The sequence below is a fragment of the Syzygium oleosum genome, unplaced genomic scaffold (assembly GCF_021117445.2).
Source record: "Syzygium oleosum isolate NSW1041296 unplaced genomic scaffold, Sole_v2.1 Sole_v2.23, whole genome shotgun sequence".
NCBI lineage: Eukaryota > Viridiplantae > Streptophyta > Magnoliopsida > Myrtales > Myrtaceae > Syzygium > Syzygium oleosum.
This window is the reverse complement of record NW_026607507.1, coordinates 5,092,134-5,112,553: the sequence shown is the minus strand read 5'-3', so window position 1 is coordinate 5,112,553 and position 20,420 is coordinate 5,092,134. Positions and strand designations below refer to the sequence as shown.

Here is a 20,420-nt window from a genome sequence, read left to right as displayed (position 1 = left end):
AATGGAGATGGACATTACATGTCCAAAGAGAAGTCTCTCTTCAATCAGCCATGGAAATGTTTCAAACATTCAGAGTTAACAGCAAGGACAAATCATCCAAATGTCTACAACGAAGTGATGTTCGTTCACAAAAAGGAAAATATCACAATAACAACTCCCGTAACATTAATAATTTAGATGACCCCTATTACCAACCCGAAGGTAACTGCTTCAAATTTCAAGGTCAAGCTCTTTTACCTCTTCTTGATGAGAAGTGGCGGGAATCGAAGTCGAGCTCATCCACAACAAGCTATAAATTCAAGCCTGTACATAAAAGAGAGGGAGAGTTCCTCCTCCTCCTCCTCCTAGAGAGAGACAAAATTATGAGTTACTTCAGCCAATTGATTTATGTTCCTTCAGAGTCGTTCAACTCATTCACCCTAGGATGCTGAAAAGAGTTTGATGACCCCTGCACAAAGGAATAACCAATTTATTTACATTTTACTAAACAAATGCCAAGATAACTGTCTCAAATAAGTGTTGAATAAAAAAAAGCAAGTTGTACCTGACTCAAAATGGTTCCATGAGATCTATTATGATACTCCAACATCTATGCAGAAGAAACCATTAACAATAAATATTACAATGGTAATAATAAGGTGAAATAACACTAGGATCTAAAATGATTTCATAATAAGCACCTGACTAGTGAATGGGGAAATTCCATTCATAATCCCTGGCAGCATGGTGTATTGTGATTGCATCTACATATAATAAATTTGTCACTACTAATTTGTTTTGCAAGATTATTCTCATTCATGTATCCGATAAGTTCAGCTATTAAATACCTGACTGGGGAATGGACAAAATCCACTCATAATCTCCGGCGGCATGATGTATGGTGGCTGCTACATCCACAAAAAAAATTTGACCAAATTAGTAAAATGTAAATACAACTGAAAGACTACGAGCAATATACCTGATTATGAAAATTTAGATTTACTCTAGGACCACCAATATTGCTAGGATAAAAGGCACTTTGAAACTGATTTGAATTATGCAAATAATCTGGGAAATGAGCTCCATCTTGTGTTGCTTGAACAACCAACTCTACATTACAAAGTAATAAATATGTTATTGGCATCATGTGACATAAGCAATAAATTTAACTAATCATATTAAGTAGAATAATATGCCACTCACCTTGACTTTCTATTCGTGTTGGAGGTGCTCGTTCCTTAGATTTTTTCTTCTTTTTCTCACTTGAGCTTTTAAGCCTCCCATAACTTATTCCCTTTGCTTTCCTTCGATGCGGGTCCAATGCCGAAATGTTGCACACAGAAGCCTCATTATCATCATCATTACCAGCATCATCAGTCACAACCATACTCGATTTATGTGATAAAAGTTTAGCCTTCGTTTTTTCCATGTCCTCCTTCACTATTCTCATAGTATCAGCATCTTCGGCTCCCAAACTCATCATTTCAAAGGATTGATGCATTAACGTGGAAAATCGATTAAATTTAGATGAACCCAGTGCCATTTCATAAGATTCATCATTCACAATCCCTTGTTTGGCACCCTTAGTCCATCTTTTCAAAATATAGGGAGATGGAACACCCATAACCGATTATTTCTCACTCAACACTTTCAACGCATGGCAACACAACCACCCTTTTAATTCAAATAATTTGCAATCACAAGAAACTGAAGAGTCTGCAGGGTCAAATTTGACAACATTTCCACTCCCATTTAACTTCCCATTTAACTTGACAGTAAAAATATAAACCGATCCATCAAATGCTTCACTTGAAATACGTTGAGAGACACTTTGCATGAATTCATCATTAAACTATTTAAAAATGGTACGGGTATACACTTTTGAAGTGTAACATCCTGAATTTCGACCTATTTTCGGGATCCGACGAAGTGGATATTATTTCTCATTTGATTTTAGTACGTCTCGCCCGGAGCTGGCCCCTCGCGGGATACTGACCAATGGGAAAGGCTAACTAGGAAAACAGTACGTGGATCGGGGACCCGATCGCGAATCGGGCGCCGATTCCGAGAAACAACAGGGAAGTATTTTGGGCCAGTGTGGACCGATTCTAGGAAGGTGACGGATCTGATTTGGCCAACGACGTACGATCGGATCACGGGTGATTCCGCTGGACCGAGAGTGCGCATGGCAAATAAATCCCGAACCTGAACCGAACGATCGTGACCCCTGGAATAATCAATAATTCCTTGCGCTATCCCGGTAATCGAGACAGTCACAACTCGAGTGACCCTAGGTCGATACGCGTAACCCCTAAATAGCCACCCGTCAATAAGAGACTCTAAAATTCTGAATTGAGCAATTTTGATCGCCAAATTGGACCCGAACTTCGATGTCGAAATTCTATGGGTGTTTACGACTATTTTGCAAGGCCAACATCGTTTTGGTGTGGCCACATACATTTGGGGCTAGTCCAGCTGAAAATTGGAATTTCGGCCGAAATTGGAAAAATTACGATTTTACCCCTTTGGACTCCGACGTCGATTTTCGAGGCCATATGAGATTATTTTTCGAGACCGATGCCGTTTTAGGGTGGCCACGCATATCTAGAGTAGTTACGATCGAAAATTGAAATTTCGGCCCAGAAGTGAAAAAATTACTATTTTGCCCCTCCAAACTTTGCAATCGATTTTCGAGGGCTTAAAAGGTTATTTTTGCGAATCCGATATCATATTATGTTGACCACACACATTTGGGGTCGATACGGTCGAAAAATGAAATTTCGACCCGGGACCGGAAAATTACCGTTTTGCCCTTATGGCCCATTTTTGGGTTCCGAATTTTGGCAATTTTTGGGAATTTATTGTGGATAATTATGAGTCAAAAATTCAGAATTTTTGAATGACCAAAAGGGCCCTCAATTATTGGATGAGAGTGATTAATGGCCATTGGATCAAATGGCAAAATGGTCCAACGCACCGGATTGCGACACGTGGCGCCACTTTTTGACCCATAAGACCCCTTTGACTCTCTCTCTCTCCTCCCATTTCTTCCCCCATCAGCCGATCATCTCCCCTCCCACGCCACTTCTTCTCTTTCATTTTCCTCTTGGTTTGGCCGTGAGAGGCCCCCGCCAGAGGAGCCGCTCGTCGGAGTGCCGTCGCGCGCGAGAGGAGCGCCGTTCGCCGCCACCACCCTCACTGACCAGAACCTCTGCCGTGAGCCGCCGGAACGCCGCCGCCGATTTCGCCGTTTACCGGCAATCGGCCGCCTGTTCCCGTCGATTAGAATTTTGGGGAGTGTAAATAGGTGAGTGGAAATCCTAACCCTTAATTAGGATTATGTGCACTTTGGACAAGTTTTAGGGGTAATTGGTGGGGGCTGATTTGGGCTGATGTTGTGGTGATTTTAAGGGCATAAGGTGATGGTTTAAGGATGGTTTTAAGGCTGTGGAGACTTGATTTAGAGGTTGTATGAGTTGGATTTGCTTAATGGTGCAAGTTACTGATTCTCGGATTACTAATTTTACTGTACCTCTGCGCTTTGTTATTTTTATTGTGATCATTGTGGGCCGAATGTGAAGAAGTGTTTTTCATGAAAGTTGTTCCCAACATCTTTAAGTATAACATACTTTAATTTGGGAATTTTTGGAAATCATTTGAGGCCATTCGGAAGTCCATCTTTGGACCGAAACAAAACTGCCCGATTTACTGTTCACCCGACCTTCTGGTCTGTTCGAATTTTTTATAAATTTTTCTAGGCCTATTTTCAAAATACTTCCTTCTCAAAAATTGTTGGGGACATTTGTGGCTATAACATATAAAAATTTCAAGGCTTTCCAAAATGATTTGGGTACTGAATGAGTTGTATTTTTCTGGCCTGACGGGCTGTCCGAGCGAATCGGATTTTGTCCGACTTGGAGTGTCAAAACGAGGTGTTTATGGTTAGAACTGGGTTTCTAGTTCTCCACGGAAAATGTTCATCGAGATGTTTTGTACAACATATCCAAATTTCATAATTTTTAGAATTGATTTACCATTTATTTCAAATGGATTTCTGTCACTGTGCAACTGCCCAGTTTGGACCCGATTTTGCATATTTCCAGTTTTTCTCTCTCTCGGACTGATTAGTGGTTGATTTGGGTACAAATTGTGCTTGATTGTGTTAAATTTTGTGGTGCCTCGTTTGAGCGACTCGGTGGTTGAATGGTACTTTGTCGTGCTCAGTTGTTTAATGCCATGCCGCCTGATTTCGTGTTCGAGCAACGCGGTGTGTGTTTGGCCAATCATTGGTGTGAATGTTTATTGCCCAAGTGCGTAAATTATGTTTTGGGCCACATGGTACTAGTTGGCCAAGTGCGCATGTTATGCGAATAAGAATGGGCAATTGATTGGCTATTTGAGCACGTTGATTTGGCATGTTTGTTGAAATGCCGTGCTGAAATTGAATGCTCATGTTGCATTATACGACATTGCATGGCCACGCATTGTGTATGCCTAGTGTGAGGCATGTGACGAAATTGTGCGAGAATGCGTGTCTGCCATGAGCATGTGATCACCTAATTATACCCTGATGCGTTTTACGCGGGGTTCAGATAAAAATTAGCAGTGTGCCATGTGATCACTTATTGGCCTTCGGGTCGTGCCGTCCTCATGCACTTTGTAGTAGGACGATGCCCGGTATGTCCGGAAGACGACCAACCTCATGCACTTTGTAGCAGGCTCTGGTTCGTAAGGAGATCGGTATTGCGCCTCATGCACTTTGTAGCAGGCTAGAGACACTGGGCCTGGGGCGTTTTTACGCTGGCCGTGGAGTGTTGTGAGCCTTCGGGTCGATTTCTAATTAAAAATGAGCTGTATGCCAGTGTGCAGTGTGAGCCAGAACGAAACATGGCATGATGATGACATTTGCATGCATAAGAATGCATGGGCCAGTGTGCGAGTGTGCAAGACTTGGTGAATGGCATGCGAGATGAACACTTCGAGTATGGCATACGTGTGAAAATGTGTGCCACGTATGTGCCGTGATTTTTATGTCGAACTGTTTAACCTGCAGGGTCAGCAACGTAAGCGAACCGGACTCAAGGGCCTAGGTCATTTGATTGACATTATTGTCCGTTGTTGTGTTGATTTGCTTGTCGGGAGGTGCATGTTAACCTAATTTCGATTTAGGAGGCCTACTCACTGAGATTCGTCTCATAGTTGTTTAAACCCCGTTTTTCAGACTCCTGATAGAGATTGCCTGGTGTACCCGATCCATATGAGAATCCGGAGCCCATAAAGCAGGAACCCGAATAGGTTGGCGAGGTCGAGCAGATGGATTCAGAGGATGAAATAATCGAGGCTGAGTCCGAGTCATCAGGATCTGATCCCGATTAAGTTTCCTAGGATCAGCCTTAGCCTCCCTTAGGTCGGGCCAGTAACCCCTTTTGATTATAGCCCCACCTTAGACTGCCCCTTTAGCCACTTAGGGATTTTGTTAGTAGTAGCCGTCGACCCGCTTTTGTTTGGCGACTTGTATTGGTGTATAGTGGACATTGTATATGTTTTGAAGTTCAATGCAAGTCTTGATTATTAGGCTTTGAATTGTTCGATGTTCCTGCTACCCTTGGTCATGTATTGCTTTGTACGGGTGTTTTAATTATCGCTTCCGCATGTGCCTTATGCTCTGTGTTGGGAGTTGGGTCGGCGACGCGGCCTGGGACGTTGCAGCAAATTCGACCTTTGCGAGGGATGTTGCGCATCGTGGGGTTCGGGGTGTGACATGAAGCATGCGTCAAGATGTCATTACCCAAAATTGCCAATTTCGGATTCCCTCGACTACTGAAATCATCTTGAGTTTCAATTTCTCATGTGCTTCACTTGTTCTTCATAGTGGTGGACAAACTCTACAAGAGTCAATGTCTTCGTCGACATTCGTTGGAAGACATTATTGGTGCTCTCACTCCATTGACTGGATCATATACATGTAAAAATGTCACGACCAAAAGCTAAACTCCATTTGTGTCTAATGTCGTATAATCTCCGAAGCCAAGTGTTATTCGCAGTATCCCACTCCTTTTCCATTTCCCTCCAAGTAAATTCAAATTCTTCCTCCGATGTACATCTATACATAAGCGCTAAGAAATATGTATTCTTAAAACCCGGCTTATGGTAAAGATGTGGGATGTTTTGGTTGGCATTTTTCCCGATGTGCCAAGTACATAAACGGTGTTGTGTATTCAGAAATACCGTTCTAATGGCTTTTGCCATGGCTTGGTCTTGATCAGTGAATATGGTTTTCGGTGCCTTATTTCCCATAGACTTCAAAAAAGCCTCAAATAACCATATAAATGATTCTGCAGTCTCGTCCAACAAAAATGCACAACCGAACAAAAACATTCTTCCAATGGTGATTAATCCCAATAAATGGTGCACATATCATGTTATATTTGTTGGTACGATATATGGTATCAAACACTAGAACATCACCAAGCAATCATAATCAAATTTCAACATGCTATCTCTCCAAAATAAATTTGTCAATCTACCATCTTGATCTACCTGTACATCATATGAAAACATTGGATTTTGCATTTGCATGAGATGAAAATGATTTAGAACACTTTGACCATCTCCCCCACTTATACCATCGGATCTTTTCGTTTGCAAATAATTTTGACAATCACGCAGGTTAAAACCCAAGTTTTTGCTTCCTCCAGCTTCATTTGCTAAAAACTTATACGCTGTAGTCCCTCCAATGCCGGCTTTCCTCATGTCAACTAAGACACTCTTAGAAGTATCAGACATGATTCTTCCACATCTAATCAAATGCTTTTGATCATCCGGAATAAATGCATGATTATGCTCAGAAATATGCTTCATGACTTCATAGACACCATTGTTAACCTTAAATTTGATACGAGCAGGACAGCCATATCTAACTTCATACCTCTCAAATTTCTTTTCTTGATCAGATGAGCTGACAGAATGCCCCTCACAATGGCACACAAAAGTTCGTCGGGTTAATTCTCCTTTACCATTTTTGAACATATTACCCTTTCTCACCCCAAATCCTTTGCCGATTGCATAGGCCACATACTTATCGTATGCTTCAAGTTCATTTGGAAAAACCATTCCTACCGCAAACTCATAATCTTTTTCCATATCACGCATTACGTGTGCAAGATGGGAAGTTTCATGCTGCAACTAAAAGAACAAAAAGTTATCAACGCGGTGGTTTAAGAAAAATATATTTCACATAGTATGAGCAAATAATTACCTCTGATTCAGCCATCCGATAAATTTGCACCCAAATTGATACCAAATTGGGATTAAAATGACACTAAAACAGTCCCAACCAGCAAGCTTGAAAGATAATTCCAGCAGGTTTAAGTTCAGTAATGACCCTACTTGACGAGAAATAGATGTATATCAATTGTTACGGATGTCCATACTCATGTATATGCTCAGAAAACTAGAATGTGGAGTTCATTATCAGAAAAGACATCCAAAACTATAATGTAGAAACTACGCACGCACGATACATATATGCAACACAGCTGGGCTTTTTTTTTTTTTTTCAAATGGAGGTTGTCATCCATGGAAAATTTATGTACATGAGCAAGCCACTACCGTATATGTAAAGTTAGAGATGACAGTATCCGAAAAAATTGCCATCATGATAAAATGAGCATGAAGGGTGACATCGATTTAATGCAAGGGGCTGAAATGTGATGCACTACCATTCATTCTAAGGAGCTCAAACACTGAACAGCGAGTGACAATTCATGCGATACTGCCAAGTTCAAAACTAAGGAAAACAACTTCCTAATTTAAAAAGTGGAAGTCATATTCCAAAAAAGTAAGGAGGACTATTCTTACCCAAGTGTTTTGATGGATAACCAAGTAAAACAAGGAATTTTTCAAGCATACGCACTCAAGTGAGGGCGCATTTTCATTAGGAGACCACAGAATTCTCCGGACAAAACTACCATGAACTGCTCAAATGGAAAAAAAATTTGTTTCAATGCGATTCACAATTAGATATAGAGTCTAGTTGATGCACCAAACTAGCAGTACGTCATCACACACCATTATAAAGCAGGAAAAGCACTCTCACAAATTATGTTCAACCATGAATGAAGCAGGACCCTATGCAACACCAGTGCAGGTACAGAATTAGTCCACTCGTTCAAGGTCCTCTCCACATCATCTCTAATATACTGTCGTCATCTCTAGTACACATTCACAAAAGATGATTATCCGGTGAGACATTCAACTCAATTTTCTCTGGGGAATTTTAATGAACATCTGACCCCCTCCCCCCACAACAACAAATTCTAGCCACAACACACCATTCATTCGGAAGCCACCAGATAAAGTACAGCACGTCATTCATTGTGATGTATCGAGTTACGCTAGCACTACCCTATTCATTCGGTCCATTCGATCTAGCAACGTCAAAACCTCAAACACTCAACAGATTTGGCTTAGGCATTTTTTCAAACACAAGGCGAGCAGCAAGCTAAGGGGCAAATATTGATCCATTCGGCACCAAGAAAGTATAAATAAGTACTAGTTATCAGCGGCTCAGTCCATGCCGACTTATTGACAGGAATGTCGAGACATCTACTCTATACTAACTCACGATCTTTCACACACTAACAAAAATACTTCTTTTATTTGATGGGATAATATGCACCTCAGAGAGAGGCATTAAAATGACACTTTCAAATCATTTCAAATGCTCAGAAAACACAATTAACAAAGAAACAATGTTTTGAGACAAGCACCAGAACTATTTTGTCAAAGAAGTTGGAACTCCCACGCTCGGAACAGGTGATTTACAGGTTGGAAAGAGTGACCATAAAGTGAGAAGTATCAAAGAATGCTGCACTAACCAAACAAAGGAACTATAATATTGAAAGTCAACCTCATCCTTGCATGACAAAGAAGAGGCAACTACATGGTCTTTCCCTGATCAAACCGAGCAACACGGAAAATTCATAATCGAGACACAAATTTCACTACAGCAACAGAAACAGCAACTAGATCCTTATAATAAGACTAGAAAGCTCAGTTTAAACAATCACAGCAATAAACAAACACAGGAGAACCATCACTAATGCTATACCATACAATGTGAACATAACAAGTGCAAACTCACCATTCTGATAATGCAAATAGAAATTTTCCCTGCTTTATTGAATCTAACTTACAGTCTAATTATTTGCGAGTCATTTACCAAGATAAACCGCAGAACGACAATTACACTTTCAAATTTGGCCATTCAGAATCCTGATCCCAAGTTGACACAGCTCAATGAGGGGACCCCAAAAAATGAAATTTTTATACTAATTGAAGGAGCTCTAGGATCAGTCCCATGTTGCCAAACATAAACAAGCTCATCCCAACCTGTACTACTGAGAAGCCCTTTGACAAGCACACTCATGTCAACTAAATGTCGTGAATGAAAATATACATGAGGAAAAAAGACATCACGATCTAAAATATACCTCGCTCGTGGGAGGTGACGGACGTTGCTCGTGGGCAGCGGAGGACCTTGCTCGTCGGAGGCGGCGTTAGTGTCAATTAAGTGGGAGTCAACGCCTAGGCAAATCGGAGCTCAACCTCAAATCCACCTATTTTGTAATTTGTAAATCCAAGCTCAACCTCAAATCGCGGGTAAACAAACACCCACCAAGCAATACACTTCAACTCTAAGTCAGGCAAAGGAACCCAACAAGAGCAGAACCCGGAAAAACCATTCTTCTTCAGAGTCCTGAGGCAAACACAGAATAGAACAACCTCAACACACTCGCACCACTAAACATAATGTAGCTCATCTTCTGTACTAGACCCCCAAAAAAGAAAACTTCCTTCCTTATTTTACTTTTAACAAAGACCCAGATAGTAACAAAAGCAAGCTCACTCTCAGAACACGATGTGAATTACATCGAGTAATACCTCCTTGGTGAGCTATTGTTTACACGCATAACCTTCGATGATTTATGGTCAGTGGAAGAAACCAACTCTTTCCAAATAGTCGATGCAGTACTACAAGCACAGTTAACAACCTATACATAAATTCTCTTTTACCAGCCGAAAGTAAAATTTCTATTGCTACGTGCCTTGCTAGTATTTGCCAAAACCAATCACGCAAAAACATAATCATGAGTTCGCATTTGATAAAATATCTATGGAGTAAATGACCATGCGTTGTTGCACTATGATAACTTTCCAGTGTGTCTGCAAATTCAAATGTCATCACCTTCTTTGCAGCAAGCAAGGCCGCACGAGATACAAGATTTATAGCAGCCAACTGTCCGCCCTGTATCCCAACAAACATAATTAAATAAGTCAGATTTTCAATCTCCTTGTAATTATTAGTTCAAGCGCCATGCCAAATAAATACAAAATTTTCATTAACTACAGCGCAAAACCTTAATTTGCTAGGTCATTTATAAAGTGAGTATAGAGACTTCAAGAGAATCATTCAATTATGAAGGAGACCCCCTGCATACTCGCTGCGTGCTCTGTCTTCTAATTTACTCTTTTTGATCCACAATTGTTTATCCCATTGGAAGAAGGATAACGCTTCTTACGCACTTTCGCTTCTTACGCATATTTTCGACAAGCATTAGATCATCCAGTAACCAAACGAACAGGATGTGTATTCTATTTCCATGTCGTGAGGACTTGATGAACTTAATGACAATACAAAATTTGCTAAGCACTTACTTTCTTGACAACTTCCTTTCTTACACAATACCTTAATTATGGAAGCATGTCATTCTTGGAATAATTAAAAATCAAACAATCCTATACATGTGTGGCTCTTTTCAGTGGTCCTGAAAAAATGGATGCGAATTTATTTGGAAATTGTAATACACGAAAGAGCCAAAGCCAGCACAGTCTAACAGCAATACCCTTGAACAAAAGAGTCTAAAATAGCAAAACTTGATTTTCTTTGCAACTCTCTTTGACAACCGAAATTTGGCAGTGTTTGCTTGCATATTTGTATGACAATCATCTCACATCAGGTGCTATCATTAAAATGTACAATTCCTCAACTATTGAAGAACCAACTCCTCTAAAATCAGCAAAGTTTTGCAGCAGTATTGTCCAACTAAAGCATTGAACATTTTCCTTTACTAGTAGATCTTTTTGATAACATTAAGCAGTATGGTCACATAAATGACAGGTGATTATATCAGACGAGATGCTAACGTGAGAATTTTAAGTTCCTCATACGTCAAACGAGCATACTCCTAATAATAGTAATACAGCATAAGGTAGATTTCACCAGTTTATTTTCTTCTAGACAGAACATATTGTGAAAAGGTCAATCCTAAAATCTTCTCCGTGCAGTGACCGAATTCATCTAGTCTTAGAAAAGACATTAGACTGATAACCCAGCACTGGATAGGATGAAACATAGTATGCAGACAAGAAGATGCACCAAATAAGCATAGCATCTAATCACACATGAAGTCACAGGCAGATGGGTCAATCAATTGAGCTTCCCCTGAATCTGGCTTAAGTCGCGTAACATGTGTATAGCTCATACCACGTCAACGAAAAACCCACAAGATGCAGTACTCAAGATGTAGCCATGAACCACCCTCTGTTCTACCACAATCAACCCTCTCAGCTATTTTCAGAAACTATCATAAAACTTATGGTGGCAGGGCAACGAGCAGACACAAACACAAAAACCCCCAAGAAAAATCATGAAAATCCGAACGAATACATTACCTTCGTGAACATGCCTAAACCCTAGCGCTTGAAGTAAGTTCTTCCTCCCTGTGGTGAAGATGAGGATAAGGGGGACGAAGCGAAGCGCGACGAGCAGCGAGCGACGAGCGGTGAAGGGCGGCGAGTGGCCGGGGCGGCGAGCGACGGGCGGCGAGGCACGGCGAGCGACGGGTGGCGAGGCGCGGCGAGCGGCGGTGAAGCGCGGCAAGCGGCCAAGGCGGCGAGCGACGAGCGGCGAAGGAAGTGCGGCGAGTGGCCAGCAAGAAGCGTAGGATGGGATGGGAGCGAAGCGTCGTTCGTGGATGGGGTGCCTAAGCGGGTGAGGGAGACGGAGCGCAGAGCGGAGAGCATATGGGGAGCGCGAAAGAGAGAGAGGGAGTGTGGAGAGAGAGGGCTGTTTTTAAAAAAAATTTCTCCCAGCTTCAGCTCAGCTCAGCTAAGCTCAGCGCCGTGGGAGAGCCTTCCTGACATGTGGGTCCTCTCGGACACGTGTCGCCACGCCAGAGTTGTTATTTCTCCACGGTGGAATCCCTAGTGGCACCCAATATTTTCTCGGCCATGAGGGGGTCGTACTAACAGGGTCAGTATGACTCTGCATGTAGAAACAATAAAGTGCAATGCTTAGAGGATGGCCCGAGTAAGTAGAAAAATTTGCTCCCAAAGCAGCTACAAACTTTTTTCATTATGGATGCACCGCAGCACACCTATATAATGGATGGTTAGCACACTCAGAGTCTGGCAACAGATTTCGCAATGGCTCTTCCTTCTTTGGTCGCAAGCTTCCTTCCCTCCTCAATTCACCATAGCCAACCCTCCTCCTCTTCCTCCTCCGCTGCGTCCTCCGGTCCTCGATTCGCGACATGCGGTTTGAAGATTGAAGATCAAGAGATTGCGAGACGTTCGGCGAATTGGAAACCGAGCGTTTGGGACTATGATTTTGTGCAATCACTCGGTGTTGATTACACGGTAATGATTTTCTTCTTTTTTTCAGCACAGAAGGATAGAAATTCTCGAAGTTTATTTTTTTTGGTCGAACAGAAATTCTCTAAGTTCAAGAGCTTGATTGTGCAAATTTTAAGTTCAATGACCACGTTGACTACAAAAATAATCTGAGTAAAGCAACCAAATGTACACTTTTTCCCTATTTTTATGTACTTTAATGGGATGAGTCCACCAATACAAAAAAGACACAACCAAAAGAAAATTCGTCCTTTGAATTAGATATATGGATGTTTACTTCTTATGTACTTCTGTATATAATTTATATACGACGTTCGAGATATGAAACATCAATTTACACATTCATCCACTGCCACTCTATCAAATACACGACCAACCCCATCAACATTCTATTGGAGACATTAATAAACCTATTAATAAACCTGGTCGAAATAGCATATTCTCAATATATAGACACGAGCTCAACCGTGCCTACTCAAATGTTTTTGCAAATAAAGTGAGAATCGAACTGTTTCCATACGGGAGGCAATATTGAAGTCTGCTTGTGTATTGACTTTGATTAAGATCTCATTTTGCTGAGCTTTTCATGTGCCTAGGAGGATATATATACGGAGCAAGTCCGAAGGTTGAAGGAAGAAGTCAAGGGTCTATTCGACCGGGAGATGAATCAGGTGGCAAAACTCGAGCTCGTTGACGGGGTTCAAAGACTGGGACTAGGATATCATTTCGAGACAGAGATCAAGAACGCTCTTGGTTCCATCCATAACAACATCGAAGATGCTCAGCTTTCAGATGATCTCTATCCCGCTTCCCTTCGATTCCGGCTACTCAGACAACATGGATACAACGTACAGCAAGGTAGTCACCAACTAGTTAACCTCTTTAAATCATGTTGATGCACCAAAATTTACCTTACCATTCCTTTTTTTGGACATATAGATGTGCTTCAAAGGTTTATGAACGAGACAGGCACATTCAACGAATCGCTCAAAAGGGATGTGAAGGGGGTTCTTGGTCTTTATGAAGCTTCTGTCCATGGATTGGAAGGTGAAACCATACTTGATGAAGCTTGGAACTTTGCTTCTAAGCATCTGAAGGATCTAAACCTCGACAAAGTTCCCACCAATTCAGCGAGTAACGTGAGTCATGCATTGGATATGCCGATCCACTGGAGGCCAAATAGGGTGGAGGCTCGGTGGTTCATTGACATGTACGAGAAACAACAAGACATGATGCCATCTTTGCTACGATTGACTAAGGCTCCGTTCGTTTGGCGGAAAATATTCTCCCGGAAAATATTTTCCCGGTTTTCCGGTGTTCGGGGGGCGAAAAACGTTTTCCGTGGGAAAATATTTTCCTTCCCCCCCTCACAAAATAGCCTAAGTTTATGGAAAATGACTTCCGCTTCTTCAAAAGCAGAAATCATTTTCCGGAGCTTCTTCTTCTTCTTCTTCACTAAGGTCGCCGGCCACCTTGCCGCCGCGGTCGCCCGGCCGCCGCCGCGCCGCCGCCAGTCGCCCGCCGCCGCCGCCGGTCGCCGCCCCCCGCCGCCGGTCGCTGCCGCCGCCGCCGGTCGCCGGCCACCGCCCGGTCGCTGCCGCCGCCGCCGGTCGCCGGCCACCGCCGGTGAAAAATATTTTCCAAAACTTTTTCATATTGGTCGCCGAACACCGGAAAATTATGTTCCGGGAAAACATTTTCCAGGAAAATGACTTCCGAGAAAATATTTTTCAAAAGGAGAATATTTTCCGCCAAACGAACGGAGCCTAAATTAGACTTCAATTTAGTGCAGTCAATCTACAGGAAGGAACTTAGCAATGTGGCAAGGTATACACAAGCACTCTATAGTTCACAGATGCAATCTGGCAAGGTAGGAGCGCATTTTGATTGACTTAGTCATCACATGACAAATTTTTCAGGTGGTGGGATGAACTTGGGGCGACCAACACGACCTTCTTTAGGGACAGGCTAGTGGAATGCTATTTCTGGAGCATTCTAATGGTTTTCGAACCTCAATATACAGCTTTCAGAGAAATGAATGCGAAGATCGCTTGTATGGTGACACTTATCGATGATGTTTATGACGTATATGGGATGCCGGAAGAGCTTGAGCTCTTAACAGATTTCATTGTCAGGTCTGCGTAGTATTAGAACCATCATCATTTTCCCTTGTAACTATTATTGCCAAGAAAAAAGACGGAATTAATTAGTCTATGAACGCTATGGAAAAAATAGTAAATACTATATATTATAAAATAAATTCTTCAATGTGTTTTGGACCTATCATGGTTTATGTTAGCTTTTTTTCTTTTATGTAATTGATTGGTTTGGGCTAATAACGTAACGGTAGGCACTAACTTTCATTATTATTGCTAAAAAGCGTATTCAGTGACTGTAAAATTCATAAGATTGCTGAAATTGTGATAACTTATCTAGGTGGGACATCACAGACATCGATAAACTTCCTCCAATAATAAGAGATAGTTTCATGCTCTTGTACAACACCACCAACGAAATTGGGTATTGGACGATGAGAGAGCAAGGAATCAACCCCATCCCTTACCTGCGGAAAGTGGTAATCTCGACTTGATAAATCGTTCACCTAATAATTTCTAGCCCGTGTAGGGCAATTCATTTTTCTATGGGATAATTGTCTAAAAAGTCCTAAACCTATTGTACAGCGGCCAATTCAGTCATAAACCTTTCAATTGTGCCAATTTAGTCATAAACCTTTTGGCAATTTGCCAATTTAGTCCCAAACCTTTCAATTGTGTCAATTTAGTCTAAAACCTTTTGAAGATTTGTCAATTTATTTCTAAATCTTTTGACGATTTGCCAATTCAGTCCTTTCGGCCAATTTTAGCTGAAAATTGTTGACAAGAACGCTGGTTGTCCTACATGACACGGCCAGCGGACGGCCGACGTTGACCTAGAAAATTTTTTCAAATTTCAAAAAATTACAAAAATTGTCCACGTCCAACACTGGTTATTTCACGTAGGATGATTGGCCTTGACTAGACCTCCACGTCAATGATTTCCGGTCAAAATTGACCCGAAGGACTAAATTAATAAATCGTCAAAAGGTTTATGACTAAGTTGGCATAGTTGAAAGGTTTATGACTAAATTGGCAAATTGTAAAAATGTTTATGACTAAATTGGCACAATCGAATGAGTTAAGACTAAATTGGCCGTCGTATAATAGGTTTAAAAGTTTTTGGACAATTTTCCCTTTTTCCACTTCTAACTTTCATTATGATTTCTATTTAAACATTTGAGAATCCGTAAAAGTAGGAGAAAAGAACGTCCCTCGACTTGGTCATTGACCCACTCTTCGAATTCAAATCCTATAGTGGGCCAATGAATGCAAGGCGTACATAAAGGAGGTCCATTGGTACAACAAGGGCACTAAACCGACACTGAAGGAGTACGTGGACGTTGCGGTGAATTCAGCCGGAGGGCTGGTTATGCTGTTGACCAGTTACTTCCTAACCACGGATAAATTGACGGACGAGGGACTTGATTACGTGTCGAAAATGCCCAATGTCGTGCATTGCTCTGCCAAGATCCTTCGACTCAACAATGATCTCAGTACATCATCGGTAACTTATTTTTATATTATTCTTCTCCTTGTAAATAGTGGCTTATAAAAAAAAAAGAGTACATCATTGGTATATTCATAGTGACAAGCTATTCTTTCTTATATCTTCGATACGAATGTGAGATGAGTATTTGGACTTATGTTTGTAATCCATCAATATTGTCCTGCTTAGCATGAATTGGCACGAGGTGACAACTTTAAGGCGCTTGAATGCTACATGAATGAAACCGGCACTTCAGAAGTGGCCGCGCGGGAACACATCAGGCATATGGTGCGTGAGACCTGGAAGAGGATGAATAATAGAGTCGTGTTTGAGGACTACTCGGTTCCCCGGTTTGAGCGTTTTCTCGGTGCCTGTTTCAACCTGGCACGAGTTTCTCATATTTTTTACCAATATGGAGACGGATTCGGCCTTCCCAGTCAGGAAACCAAGGACCATCTTGTGTCGGCTATATACGAACCTGTGCCCCTCGATTAGGCATGCATGAATGACCAAGGTCTTGCTTTCGGAGAGAGCCTTTGATCTTATTTGTCTTTCTTAGCTTTCGAGCTGGATTTGTGAGCTCTAAGATATCGAAGAACATGCTATTCCGTGCTTTGTGTGGTGGCTGATTATGTTATTACAAACAATATTCATGGCGATCGAATTTTATTTTATGTTGAATATATAGCTTCTTGTATTGGAGAAAAATTGAAAAGTGTTGTAAATTAAGTCAGATTGCAATCGATCGCAGCGGAATTTTAATTGTCAGCCATATATTCTCTTTGCAGAACAACGTAATTAGCACAATAAAAGAAGAACGATACACCGGAAGATTTTACGTAGAAAACCCAATATGGGAAAAACCACGGGACGCTGATCTAGGAATTGCTCCAGTATAATCAAAGGATTACAATTAACACTCTAATGGTGTTTCTCTCGTAATAAATCCTCACGATTGTCACAAAACACATCCTCACTTGATGAACTCTCAAGATCTCTCGTATTTACACACATTATTGAAGGCTCTTGTGATATCTCTAGAGTATTTTCTGGTGTACACAAAAAAAAACCTCCAACCAAGCCCTTCTGTTTATAGCGGTAGATCTCCACCCAAGTTAGTAATCCTCCCTAATTGATTGACAATCACCTCCCAATTAGAAATCTCCCCAATTGATTGGAATTCCTCTAATTGGACAATCACTAGAATTGATTCCATCCTGATATTCTTTCTAAATAAGACTTCTTATTTAGATTTTTTTCCTTTTCAGCGTTCTACCATAATAGGACTCCTTTCTTTAGGTATTCTTGATGAGCAATCTTCGCGATATTTCAAATCGACTCCGAACATATTGGGTTGCTCCCAACAAATCTACCCCCAGCCCATCATGGAGGGTCTTAAACTTCCTTATCACTTCGATAAGCCAGCCTCCTTCCTACAGAATTTTAGTTTCTCTGTAGGTAGAGACTTTGTCAACATATTAGCACCATTTTTGTTCGCGTGGATCTTCTGGAGCTTTAATTGCTTCTCTTCCAACATTTCTCGTATCCAATGATACCTAATATCAATATGCTGCATCCTCGAATGAAATGTGAAATTTTTACTGAGATGAATGGCGTTTTGGCTATCGCAATGCACAACATACTCATCTTGCTTGTGCCCCAACTCTTGTAGAAATCTCTTCATTCACAAATCTCTTTGCTAGCTTCGGTGGTGGCTATGTACTCAACCTTCGTTGTGGATAATGCAAAGCACTTTTGCAATCTTGATTGCCAAGAGACAGCTCCACCTGCAAAAATCATCAAATAACATGACGTAGATCGCTTGTAATCTACATCTCCTGCTATGTCTGCATTGGTGAACCCTTCGAGCATCGGTTTTCCATCACCAAAATACAAACACAAACTAAATGTCCATTTAAGATACCTAAGTATCCACTTGATAGCCTCCCAATGTTGTTTGCCGGGGTTTGACATGTATCGGCTAACAATTCCAATAGCATACCCAATAACCGGTCGTGTACACATCATCGCATACATGAGACTTCCAACGGCAAAGGCATAAGGAATCTTTAGCATCTTTCCATTCTCCTTTTCACTTGAGGGAAACTGCCTCGTGTTAAGCTGAAAATAATTAGCCAAAGGCGAGCTGACTGCTCTGGCGTAGCTCATGTTGAATCTTTGCACAACTTTCTCTACATATCTCTCTTGGGATAATCACAACTTTTCACAAGCTTTATCGCGCAGTATCCTCATCCCAAGTATTTGCTTTGCTTGTCCAAGGTCCTTCATGGAAAATTCCTTGCTCAACTCCTCCTTGAGCTTCATGATTTTTTTGATATCATTACCCACAATTAGCATATCATCAACATATAATAATAATAAAAAAATCAGAAAATCACTGTCATGGAACTTTGTGATGAACACGCAATGATCTCCCGTTGTCTTCTTGTATTCATTCCTCTCCATGAATGAATCAAATTTCTTGTACCATTGCCTTGGAGCTTGTTTGAGCTCATAGAGACTCTTCTTCGACTTGCATACAAGATTTTCTTTCCCTTTGGTCACAAAATCTTCGAGTTGCTCCATATATATCTCATCATCAAGATTGCCATGTAAGAATGCTATTTTTACGTCGAGTTGCTCGACCTCCAAGTTCAAGGTTGCGGCCAAACCAAGAACAACTCGAATGGATGGCATCTTTACAACAGGAGAGAAAATCTCCTCCTAATTAACTGCCTTTTGCTAACGAAACCCTTCATCACCAATCTTGCTTCGTAACGTGGTTTGGGGCTGTTTTTTGTAGCCTTTAACCTAAACACCCATTTGTTCTTGAGTGTTTTTTGGCCTTTTGGTAGCTTCACCAAAGCATAGGTGTGATTATCATGCAGGGATTGCATCTCTTATTGCATTGCTTTCATCCATTCCTTCTTGTGGATATCAATTCCCACTTCTTGTAAATTCTCGGGTTCTCCCCCATCAGTGAGAAACACATACTTTAGCGAGTATTTTATGTTAGGTTGCCTTTCTCTCGTTGATCTCCTTGGCTGCTCTTAAGGAACATCATCAACATCAATCGTTTCCTCCTCAACCTCATCATCAACTTCTGCTTCTTCTGCTTCTCCTTCTTCTTGAGCTTCCGCTCCAGCATCTCCACCATCTTCATTACTAATCTTGGCCTCAACTCCTTCGGCAGCCTCATCATTGGCTGCTGTCTCGGTTTGTGCTTGCTCAGTCGAATCATTCTCAACCTCTTTTTGTGTTTCTGCACCAACAGAATTTTGATGAGTCTATAGGCTCCAAGTCAACTAACTCTTCCTCCACACTTTGAGGTTCTTCGTACTTCTTGAGGTCTTTGATAGTTTGATCTTCAAAGAATACCACATCTCGGCTTCGAAACGCCTTCTTACTTTCGGGATCCCACAATCTATAGCCAAATCCTCGTGAGCATATCCCAAGAATATGCACTCCTTGGCCTTTCCATCTAGCTTGGCTCGTTCATCTCTTGGTATGTGTGAGAATGCCCTACAACCAAACACTCTCAAGTGACTGTAAGATGACTTCTTACCATTCTATACACTTTGTGGTGTCTCACCTTTGAGTGGAATCGAAGGTGACAAATTTATCAAATCTACCACCGTCCTCATTGCCTCCCCCGAAAAAGAGTTTGACAACTTCGCATGGGAGAGCATACACCTTATCCTCTCACATATTGTTCAATTCATCCTCTCGGCAACACCGTTGTGTTGGTGTCTTATGCACTATTTTCTCGAGCTTTATGCCATTAACTCTACAGTAATCCTCAAATGGCCCTCGGTATTCCCGCCATTGTTAGCCCTCACACACTTCAATTTTCTGCCGGTCTCCCTTTCTAGTTTCGCATGCAAACCCTTGAAGGTATCAAGAACTTAATCCTTTGTCTTCAATGCAGTAGCCCACACCTTCCTTGAAAAATCATCTATGAAGGTAACATAATAGAAAGCACCATCAGCAGTTCTCAAAGTCATAGCATAAACATCGGTATGTAACAAATCAAGTCGATTGGCTTTTTTCAATGGTGAAATTGATTTAAAGGCAACTCTATTATTTTTTCCTACCAATACAGTCTTCACAAGGATTTATAGAGGTACCTTTTATGTCCGGGAGTAAATTCTTCAATGTGAGAA

The 20,420-nt window shown here is 41.3% G+C and overlaps 3 protein-coding genes across 5 annotated transcripts; 1 reads left to right on the top strand and 2 right to left on the bottom strand.

The window, feature by feature from the left end:
• Positions 1–65: 65 nt before the first annotated feature.
• LOC115664303 (uncharacterized) lies at positions 66–1,819 on the bottom strand. 3 transcript variants are annotated; one of them, XM_056302282.1, is made up of 6 exons: positions 1,183–1,819; positions 959–1,089; positions 828–887; positions 681–743; positions 545–589; positions 66–448 (listed from the first exon to the last, which is right to left on the bottom strand). In XM_056302282.1, exons 1-6 carry the CDS (start codon positions 1,601–1,603, stop codon positions 386–388), a joined length of 783 nt encoding a protein of 260 aa, XP_056158257.1. In that variant the 5' UTR covers positions 1,604–1,819; the 3' UTR covers positions 66–385. The 3 variants fall into 3 exon arrangements, with proteins under 3 accessions (XP_056158257.1, XP_056158259.1, XP_056158258.1); XM_056302284.1 differs by having other exon boundaries at positions 68–448; positions 828–884; positions 983–1,089; XM_056302283.1 differs by having other exon boundaries at positions 72–448; positions 828–884.
• A 4,616-nt stretch (positions 1,820–6,435) lies between these two features.
• LOC115664304 (protein FAR1-RELATED SEQUENCE 5-like) lies at positions 6,436–7,552 on the bottom strand. The gene is made up of 2 exons (XM_056302458.1): positions 7,238–7,552; positions 6,436–7,164 (listed from the first exon to the last, which is right to left on the bottom strand). The coding sequence occupies exons 1-2, from the start codon at positions 7,250–7,252 to the stop codon at positions 6,436–6,438; spliced, it is 744 nt and encodes a 247-aa protein (XP_056158433.1). The 5' UTR covers positions 7,253–7,552.
• A 4,916-nt stretch (positions 7,553–12,468) lies between these two features.
• On the top strand, positions 12,469–16,911 carry LOC130140979 (terpene synthase 10-like). Its single transcript, XM_056321495.1, has 8 exons — positions 12,469–12,681; positions 13,272–13,533; positions 13,615–13,943; positions 14,441–14,502; positions 14,595–14,810; positions 15,112–15,250; positions 16,027–16,275; positions 16,447–16,911. Exons 1-8 carry the CDS (start codon positions 12,469–12,471, stop codon positions 16,750–16,752), a joined length of 1,776 nt encoding a protein of 591 aa, XP_056177470.1. The 3' UTR covers positions 16,753–16,911.
• The last annotated feature ends 3,509 nt before the right edge of the window (positions 16,912–20,420 follow it).

What these genes read in the sequence shown, in the direction of transcription:
- LOC130140979 (XM_056321495.1), top strand. Translation starts at nt 12,469, where the DNA reads ATGGCTCTTCCTTCTTTGGTCGCAAGCTTCCTTCCCTCCTCAATTCAC. An exon ending in TGGATACAACGTACAGCAAG is followed by an intron (nt 13,534 to 13,614) that starts GTAGTCACCAAC and finishes TTGGACATATAG; the next exon opens with ATGTGCTTCAAAGGTTTATG. An exon ending in TTAACAGATTTCATTGTCAG is followed by an intron (nt 14,811 to 15,111) that starts GTCTGCGTAGTA and finishes TAACTTATCTAG; the next exon opens with GTGGGACATCACAGACATCG.
- LOC115664303 (XM_056302282.1), bottom strand. Translation starts at nt 1,603, where the DNA reads ATGGGTGTTCCATCTCCCTATATTTTGAAAAGATGGACTAAGGGTGCC. An exon ending in ATCTAAATTTTCATAATCAG is followed by an intron (nt 888 to 958) that starts GTATATTGCTCG and finishes TTGTGGATGTAG; the next exon opens with CAGCCACCATACATCATGCC. An exon ending in TTTGTCCATTCCCCAGTCAG is followed by an intron (nt 744 to 827) that starts GTATTTAATAGC and finishes TATTATATGTAG; the next exon opens with ATGCAATCACAATACACCAT.